A 9,329-nucleotide genomic window follows, 5' to 3' on the forward strand; every position below is an offset into this window, starting at 1 on the left:
GCACCAATTACAATATTGTTTGTGAAAGGACCGAAACCCGACTGAAAGGGCTAGAAAGGATGACAGTTGAGTAAAAACAGAGTTGTGTCAAATCTTAGCTCGTCACAGATTGTGTTTAAGAGAACAGAATCAACACAAAGCTTCTTTCTGGATGTTTCTGTGGGAGTTTACAAGCATTTGTCCCAGGAAAGACTCCATTATGTGGTTAAAAACAAAAGAAAAAGGCTGGGTCTTTCTCTGGTAATCTTCTGTGGGCCAGCGTAACCAAACCGTACTGATCAGTGTGCTGAATGTGAAGTTCATCGTGGACTTTTCTGTGACTCTGAGTCTGATGTATGGCAGGGATTTATGGTGTGTTTCCTACCAGCGTGTGGGAAGTGGTGGTTCCTCAAAAGCAGCTCCAAAGTAAATGCTGACGTAAGGGTTGACTTCTGCCTTTTAAGATGACCATGCACTTTATCATTGACACAGACAGCCAGACAGAAGTACTGATATCATTAGTGGTCTGACTAACAATCTTATCACAGATAAATGAAATTTTAATGCAACTTTCCAGCAGGAAACTGCAAACAAACTACTTTTTTTGGCTTCTGAGGGTTTTTAACAAATATATTTTTCTTTCTTTGCTTAAGCTGTCTTCTCTCGGGCAAGAGGAAAGAAAAGCTCCTAAAAAGTGGTCTAAAATAGACATTTAAACGTTCATTTACGCATTATCTAATGGAAATGTATGTAAGTTAGTGCATATTTAGATATCCCTTACCCACTGATATTTGCATATCAATGGATTCAGCAGTCACACCTTTCAAGCAAACCCTGGTTGGTTTCGCCACCAGGGTTGCATAAAAGTAAAATCATGAACTTTCATATTTGATATTTTTATTCTTGAAGTACTTCTGTGTTTCATTGCGAAGGTTATAATTTATAACCTTCGCAGTTGTTATTGAATTATAACTTATAATTCAATAAAACCATAGCTAAAAACATATGGGAGACTTAAAGCTTATAAAGCCTTACTTTAGTGTTATCAGATCTGACTCTATACATGATGTTTTCATGTTAAATTGGACTTTTAGCTATATACCCATTAATTTAGACTGGGGTCTTAAAATAACTTACCAAATAACTCCTGACAATACATCAGAAGATATTGTCATTCTGGTTCATTGTGACGTTACATGAACCCAGGTGTAGAATCTCCCATTCCGCTTGTTTTTATAAACTTTATTGGGCTTGCCACAGTATCTTTGAATTTAATCACTTTTGTGTTGAATTCTTATTTAATATAAACATCTTCATTACATCTGAAAGATCTTAGAGTATATAAAAACACTGGTATGCTTGTTTAAGGTGGAATTGAGGTTTAACCATTTACAGACATATTGTTTCACATCTGACACAGACAATGAATAAAAAAAAACTGTCCAAAAAAGGCACTACGTAATGCTATGATTGCGTCAGGTCTCTGTGTAGGCACGATCCAATCAAAACATTACATTTTGGGCGGACTATTTGAACGCAGCAAACTTCGGTTTGCTGATTGGCTCACGGTAATGTTACTCAAGGTGGGCTTGTTTCTCGCGATCCAAACGCTGTGTTTCCGTTTCTCCGAGCTGTATCTGTGGATTGAAGCTGGGTTATCTATCTCCAGTGTAAATATGGTGAAAATGCTAATACGGTGGTACAAAAACACCAGAATCGAGCTGCAATTTGTGCCTTTAACACCCTAAAAAGGGGACAGCTGTTCGTAAAGCGATGGGTCTGATTGGTTGTGGCCGGGTGACGTCGAGAAGTAGGCGTGAGCTCACTCAACATCAACAAAGGACAGAAAAAGAGAAAGACGAAAGAAGAGCAGAAGAAAAATAAGCCACAGCAGGACAAATATGTGGATCTAACTCACAGAAACAGGTAGAGTAAACCATTAAAATACATCACAGTTGCATTTATTTTACTTAGAGCGTTCACTTGAGCGAGTAAAGTGTCGTTTTTTGTTTTTGAAGGTTTTTCATTACTGTCGACAGGAACTCGTCCAGAAGCGCTTAAAAATAGCAAATAGGTGAATTTTATAGTTCTGACATTAGATTAAAAGCATTTAATGTGTGTTTTTCCTTAAAATTGATATGTTTGCTTCAGTTTGCACGTACAGCATAGAGGCTTCTCTTCGCTGTTGTAGCTGGTATCATCTGGACCCGTTTTCCTTTTTTCTAAGCTCGGTTAAACTCACTTTTACAAACCACTGCAATGACATATAATCGGTTTATTAAGTCAACTCTCTGCTCTAGTTCTCAATTATTAAATATCTGTGTGGGTAATCGTGTTTCCGTAGTAAAATAGTTAAGATATTTCATCATTTTTAAACAGAAGCCCCTCCCCCCGCTCCGACTACAGAGGATTTAAACCATTAGCTAGCGGAGGCTAACCGTCCACATCAACTACAAAAATTCAAAAAACAAAACCAAAAGACAAAAACAGTGTTTTTAGACGTGTGGGGCAACTTAATTTGTATTTTAGGTCGTTAATTTACAGCCATAACAGGAAAAAGGGGTACTTGTTTTTCGGTCAGGGGATCGAGAAGACGTAGACAAGCGGAAATCTGACACCGAAGCCCAGCTGAGGGAAGTGGGCCGGGCCCTGGGCTCTGACCCCCAGACTGAGAGTGCACGGCAGTCACGTAACAGTTTAGCAACAATGTACCCGAAAATGTGAAGTCGTGTGACAACACGGTAGCAGTTTAGCAACGACCGAGTGATTAACTTAGATCCTCAACCTGGATGCAGATTATCTGACACGATTCCAAAGACTTCACCTCAAATGTGTCCTCTTCATTCACATTATTCTCATGATATACTCAGGCGTCTACAATAAAACAGACTAGAAAGCGTTTGTTTCTGCTCTGTGTGAAATACAGTAAAACCGGATTTTATTTTTCCCAAAAAGTTGATAAAACGGAGCAAATAATACGATAAAACAAAAGATTAATAGAGGATAATAAGTAAAACAATGTGCCACATAATTCCTCAAATAGAAATTAAATAGAATTTAGTAGCTTAACATGGTTTTCTTGGTGGGGATGTGGTGTTTGGGGGGAGGGGATGTGTTCATTAGCAGCTCTCCTCCCTCTATAGTTGAGGCAGTGAGTTTGTTGCCATACTCACGACAAGTCTATTCACGCAGCAAAAAGGTTCAAAATATTTTCATATGATCACAGAGACCTTTTTTTTGGTCAGGAAAGGCCAAACCCTCTTTGGGTGGGTAACCTACAGATGTTTGAATGCAGTAAATAAACCCCCTGCTAAATGGCAAAAATCTCGAAAATATAATGAAAAGTTAAGTAAAATGTTAACTATGGAACAAAACTAAAATGCAAACGAATGTGCAAAAAAACGAATCATGAAGAAGTCGTGAGCTACAGGTACAGAAAAGAGCTAATTGTTGCATGAGTGGCGCTGCTGTAGAATGTTAAACTGCCCAGAGGCTCTGTTGATTTTGCTTGATTGAGCTGAGTCCAAACGTCCTTGTGGAAAGAAGTTTGTGCATCTGGTGACTTTGAATAACCTGCCAGATAAGGCAGCAGGTAAATCAGGCAGCTGCCAGGATGCAAACAGGATTTAAAAATATAATCTAGATTTGTATCATTCAATAGTTAGAGGCATAAGTGTGATTAACTCATTCACTGCCAGCCATTGGCAGTGAATGAGTTAAATTCACTGCCATTGACGGCTATAGACGTCAATGGCAGTGAATGAGTTAAAAGTCACTTTTTTTTTTTTTTAAACAAACAAAATGGAGAAAAGCAGATTTAGGAAGAAATCAGAAAATTCTGGTTAGAAGTGAATTTCATAACATGTAAAATGTCATAACAAACTCACCTCAGGGGAAACTCCAAACTTCTGCTCTGCTCTTCATTGTGACGGAGAGTTTGCAGAAATCCTGTTATGTATGTGTATTACAAAAATGCTTTTAGTTTCAGTTACGATTTGCAACTATTTGAACTATGACAGTCTTGTAGCTGCCGAGGAGCACAAGCTCACAGCAAAGGCTGTAAGTCGGCCTTTTCTTAGGTTACAGCATAAAAACTAAACTTTGTGACTTTTCTTTCCTTGCAGTGTCGGTACTGTGTTTTTAAAAAAGAAAGATCACTTCCTGCAGTGCCAGCTGAGACATGGATGCCTTCAAGCTGATGAAGGAGCTGAGGGTGAATTGTGAGCAGGAAGTGCATTACCTCCCCAAAGTAATGGGACTCAGCGCCATTGAATCCACAGCGCCGGTGGGCACCTGTAGATCTAAGCATTGCTAACAGGCTTCTTAATAACTGTGAAATTAATCAACAGTGTGTCTTTATTCTCCAGGGTGACAGTCGGATCTCGGCCAAGTGCAGAGATGCCAAAGTGGAGGATCTGTGGAGTCTGACCAGCTTCTTCGGTTACAGCACGCAGACGTTCGTCCTGGCTGTTAACCTGCTGGACAGATTCCTCGCCATGATGAAGGTATGAGACGTTCACACCTGCTAGGAGCAGACACTGCACACTTTAGCTTCAGAGGTTTCTTTACTTAATTGTTGTCTCTCCTCCCATCAGATCCAGCCCAAGCACCTGTCCTGCATCAGCCTCAGCTGCCTCCATATAGCAGCCAAAGTGACAGAGGAGGAGTGCAACCTGACGCCCACCGACGAGCTCATCCGCATCGGACAATGCCGGTTCACTGTGTCCGACCTCGCACGGATGGAGAAGATCATCACCGAGAAGCTCAACTTCAAGTCCAAAGCCGTAACCGCCTTAACCTTTCTGCACCTGTACCACCAGATCGCGCTATCGCACTGCACCGATAGGTGAGGCCCTTACGAACACGAGGTTACATATTCAGATTTGTGTCTGCAAATAGATGATCCGTTACAGTTGATGTTTGGAAGCTTGATGATTCCGGATTGGGTTCAAAAGTCTGGACGACATTCGATTGGCAAAAAGTCTTGATATGTGGGGCAGCAGGCAGTGTCTGACTGAAGTGCACTGATAACACCCGTTTTCTGCTGTTGGCAACAAAACTTTGCTCTTATGTAACCCTGCCGTGTTGTTTTTAACCAGCTCAGCTTGGGTCAAAATGCCACATCAGAGTTTACACCAGTTTGTTTTGTTTAGAGCAAATTAAGTTAATTGAAGAGTTGCACAGAATTTAACTGTCCTCATATTTGACATCAGTGTTTTAAGTTGCCCAGTCCTGCTAAGTGTGTTTACCACTGCCACCTGGTTGTGAAACTGAACACTAATCGGCTGACCACTTGTGACTGACAAAGATAATGTTGAGCCACCTTTTCAATTCTCAGTTTATTGCTATTAATAATAATAGCAATGTGGACAAAACTGATGATTGCGTGTGTTCGAGAATTGTTAAAGACCCGAACCTGATTGCATGTTTGTGTCTGTCCTAACAGGAAGACTACGCTCAGCCTGGAGAAGCTGGAGGCTCAGCTCAAAGCCTGTCTGTGCCGGATCTCCTTCTCCAAAGCAAAGGTAACAATTCCATGTCTGTCCTGGTTAAAAACTGACAAATGCATTTTATTCTTGACACAACACTGATCCTGTTTAACTGTTTTCTTTTCTTTTCCTTCCAGCCGTCCGTCCTTGCGTTGGCACTGCTGAGGCAGGAGATTGAAGCCGTTCAGTCAGAGGACATGTTGGAAATAACCTCTCACATCCAGAGACACCTCAAGGTAGGCTGTTGCCAAACAGTGCATGACTTCATTACACAACAACTAATCCGGGGAGGGGAAGGTGTACAAATCATGGGGAAAAAAAAACTGAGAAATAGATTTTCTACACCAAAGTCAACAACACAGAGCAGGTGGATTTCAGAGGAAATGAGAAGTTTAAATTAGCAGATGTCTCATGACTCCATTAAAAGAGAATTAGTGTGGGCATTTTCCTGGATCAGCCGCACACAGGAGGCATTTTTAATACATGTTCAGACTTTTACTTGGCAAATGTGAACAACTTTATTAACTATCCTTACAGCCTGCGGACTTGCAGCTTCAAGATGAGACTCCAGTTTTTAAATAGAAGAAGTGAGCACTCGAGTTATGAATAGCAGCAGCCGTGTATCGTGAGAGTGTTTATTCTTAGCCCAGCTCTGGTCCAGAATATTTTCTTTATGTTGATGTCTGTAGTTATGTAACCTGGCATGTTGTGATGGCTCCATGTTAAAAAGGAGCTGATGTCATTGATCTTTAGCCCTTTTGTCTTTCTCACACTTGCAAATCACCAACACCACTAGGTTTCTGTTTAATTGTTAAGTAACCGGATAGTTTTAAACACACCGTCGTCTTGTCAGTGCGAAGCGCAGACAGTTAGACTGATCTGCTCCCCTATTTGTTTTCAGATTGCTGATGCTGACCTGGTGCTGTGGAGCAAATGCGTGGCCCAGTGCCTGTCAGACTACGCGTCCCCCGAGTGCAGCAAACCCGACCACAGGAAGCTGCAGTGGATCGTGTCACGGCGGACCGCCCAGAGCCTGCACAGCTACCGTAGTGTCCCCGAACTGCCCACCATCCCAGAGGGCTGCTGGGATGAGAGCGAGAGGTGAGGACCCCAAACACACCCAAGCAACACTGCCGTCACACCTCCAAAAACACAACCGATCCTGAATTTCTTGGTCTTAGTGACTTGTTTCAAGCTATAGAAACCAATCAGACTGACTGTACTGGCTTCAGTTTCACTCTGATTTGACCACTTCTTTCAAACACTCCTACCACCATCAACAACTACAAAAACAGAGGCTAAATGAAAAAGGAACCAAACACACCCTTTGTGTCATCACATACGCCAAATATTTCAGCCTTTGCAGTGACGCAGCACAGAGAAACGCCCTGAAAAGTCTCTGTCAGGTAATCTAGAGCAAGTGTAACAGCAGTGAAGGAGGACACTTACTGTTTCTGGTGCTGATAAAGTCAGAAAAATCTATGAAATGAAGTTTAAATCAGTGGAGAGAGCTCTGCGTTTCTTTTATTTTATTTGCAGTAAACACTTTCCTGTGGCAACAAGCGGCAACACTGAAGTTTCTCCTGTGTTGAAACTGTCTGAGCTTGTCAGGGCCTCTCATATCTCCCAGCCAGTCACATCCCACTGACACAACTGTTTCCATGACGTCACATGAAGCCAGGGTGGCCTCGCCTTTATGTATCAAGGACAGCTCCTTTTTATTTCTACGTCAGTGTGTTGAAAGCGAAAAGAGGAACAGACATGGTTCCAGTGGGCGGGTATTTAAGCACAAGCTGAGTACACAAAGCTCCCGATCAACAAACATCTTTACACACCTTAACAGTTCAGTCAGCTGAGTCAGACAACATGAGATCAGCTGATAGTCTTAAGTGATATGCGGAAGTTTGAAACAGCTGACTGGTTTTGTTTTGCTTTCATTGCTCAGCCCATCTCCATCCCAGTGCCTCTCAGCAAGATCAGAAATGACCAAATAGATTTAGAAGAGATCAGTTTCTATCACTTAATGCTTTTTTTTTGTTTGTTTGTTTGGTTTAGTGCAGCTTCCAACTGCCTTCAGTTGGTTCTACTGCCAAGAAACTCCAATTAAATTAAGAATGAATGGTGGTTGATTAATTGATTTAAAATAATTTTGAAAAATGTTATGATTTAGCTTTTCGGTGAAAATACCCCAATGCACCAGATTAATTTTCTATTTTTAGAGGGTGATGAGAAGGATGAAACAGATTTACTCATTAAGAGCCCACAGAGACTACTGCTGATACAAAAACACACCCAAACCAGACACAGACTTCAAAACAACCCCAATTAAGATACTCTCATTCCAAACATACCTGTGCAAGGTACAACCACTCCACACGCACTACTAATTGTTCACCTTGAAATTGACGAGATACTAACAGTCCAAATTCACCTCAAAAACACGCCAAAGCAGGAGAGCTTAGCAAGATACTAACAGTGTTACATGTCAGATGCTACCACTATTAACGTGACTCAGGAAGTTACTACCATGGTCGTATCAACTTGCCAAAGCCTCTACATATGACTGTACTGACCTCATACCTCCCTCTGTGTGTCTACAGCGAGGACTCGTGTGAGGATATGATGAGCTCGGGTGAAGAGTCTCTCAGCAGTTCTCTGGGCAGCGATGCCGAAGGTTCCTTCTTCCCTCCTCACCTCCGTCGCCAAAATCAACGCCAATACCTCTATGCCTGAAGCCTCTGCCGCCCGTGCCTCGCCGTTTCCACCCCCCACCACCCCGTGTTCTCCTGCCGTTTTTTAATTTATTGTTCAATAAGCTCTGGTGCTGGTGGAGAATAGCACAACTGGCAGCTGAGCAGTTAGACATCCTCCAGGTAGATTTGATAGACTTAGTTTGTAGATGTGTCGGTGCATGTTGAGATGTCACATTCCAGGATGCAAGTTTTTTTTTCTTTTTTTTTTGTAAGGATATAAGTGATGTTTTGCAGATAAACTCTGGGCAGCCTGGTCTTCAAGGTGCTGAGCTAGCAGACACATGACGGTCGCTAAAATGTCAGATCGGGCTGGAAGAGTAATTTGCCAAAACGTGGCGTTTGTTTTTGAGTATGTCTTTTGACTGTTATTAATCCAAGACTGTTTTAAGGAGTAGGAGGCGTTTCTCTGGCGTACAGAGGCTGAAAGCAGCAGTGGTCGCAATTTTTCTTTTAGTCGAATCTCATGTGATAAATCAGGACTTTAAAGTAAATGAGAGCAACCTAAAGATGTATCAGTGGCGTGTTCTCCAGTTCAAACTGGAAACTTTCTGACCGCGGCTGCTCCGGTCTTCTGTTTCAGTTTAATTTGCACAGTTTTATTATTATTATTTTTAAATGTAATTTCAAGTGTTAAATGGAAGTGGAGGTTGGAAAAACATTTAACGATCGTGTGTTTATGGATGTGTTTGAAAGTATGGCTCGGATTTAAATTTGAAGTTGCCAATGTTAGGATGTAGCTTAAAAACAAAAGGAATGTCGTCTGTGGTGTTTGAAACTGTTCAGAGATTGTTGTATGAAACTAAATAATAGTGACCAAGTGTCAAAAAAAAGTTGAAAAATATCAAAAATGTTCATACAAAAATATGTAAAAGTGTAAATGCTGTACAAAAAAAGTTTAATTTTTTGTAGATATTAAGTTATTTATTCTTTTTTTTTTGGTCACCTGTACTTAAAAAAAAAAAGAAGAAAAGAATAATCTTATAAAAATATTATTTTTAAACATCTCGTCTGTTTCTTTTTTCCCCTTTAAATCATGTCTGCAAGCAAAAACTACTCCATCAATCAAACCTGAACCTGAGTGCAGCTCATTTCTCTACAGGCACAGCAC

General features: G+C 41.1%; 1 protein-coding gene across 1 annotated transcript; it reads left to right on the forward strand.

Moving 5' to 3' along the window:
* Positions 1–1,645: 1,645 nt before the first annotated feature.
* Positions 1,646–9,195, forward strand: ccng2 (cyclin G2). Its single transcript, XM_086300071.1, has 8 exons — positions 1,646–1,905; positions 4,104–4,264; positions 4,347–4,484; positions 4,575–4,825; positions 5,426–5,504; positions 5,606–5,704; positions 6,370–6,569; positions 8,069–9,195. Exons 2-8 carry the CDS (start codon positions 4,160–4,162, stop codon positions 8,199–8,201), a joined length of 1,005 nt encoding a protein of 334 aa, XP_086156197.1. The 5' UTR covers positions 1,646–1,905; positions 4,104–4,159; the 3' UTR covers positions 8,202–9,195.
* Positions 9,196–9,329: the final 134 nt, after the last annotated feature.

The sequence above is a fragment of the Aulonocara sp. 'chitande type north' Nkhata Bay genome, linkage group LG7, assembly GCF_057382095.1.
Source record: "Aulonocara sp. 'chitande type north' Nkhata Bay isolate Kocher_YH1m ecotype deep benthic linkage group LG7, A_spYH_male_GT1.1, whole genome shotgun sequence".
NCBI classification, from domain to species: Eukaryota; Metazoa; Chordata; class Actinopteri; order Cichliformes; family Cichlidae; genus Aulonocara; species Aulonocara sp. 'chitande type north' Nkhata Bay.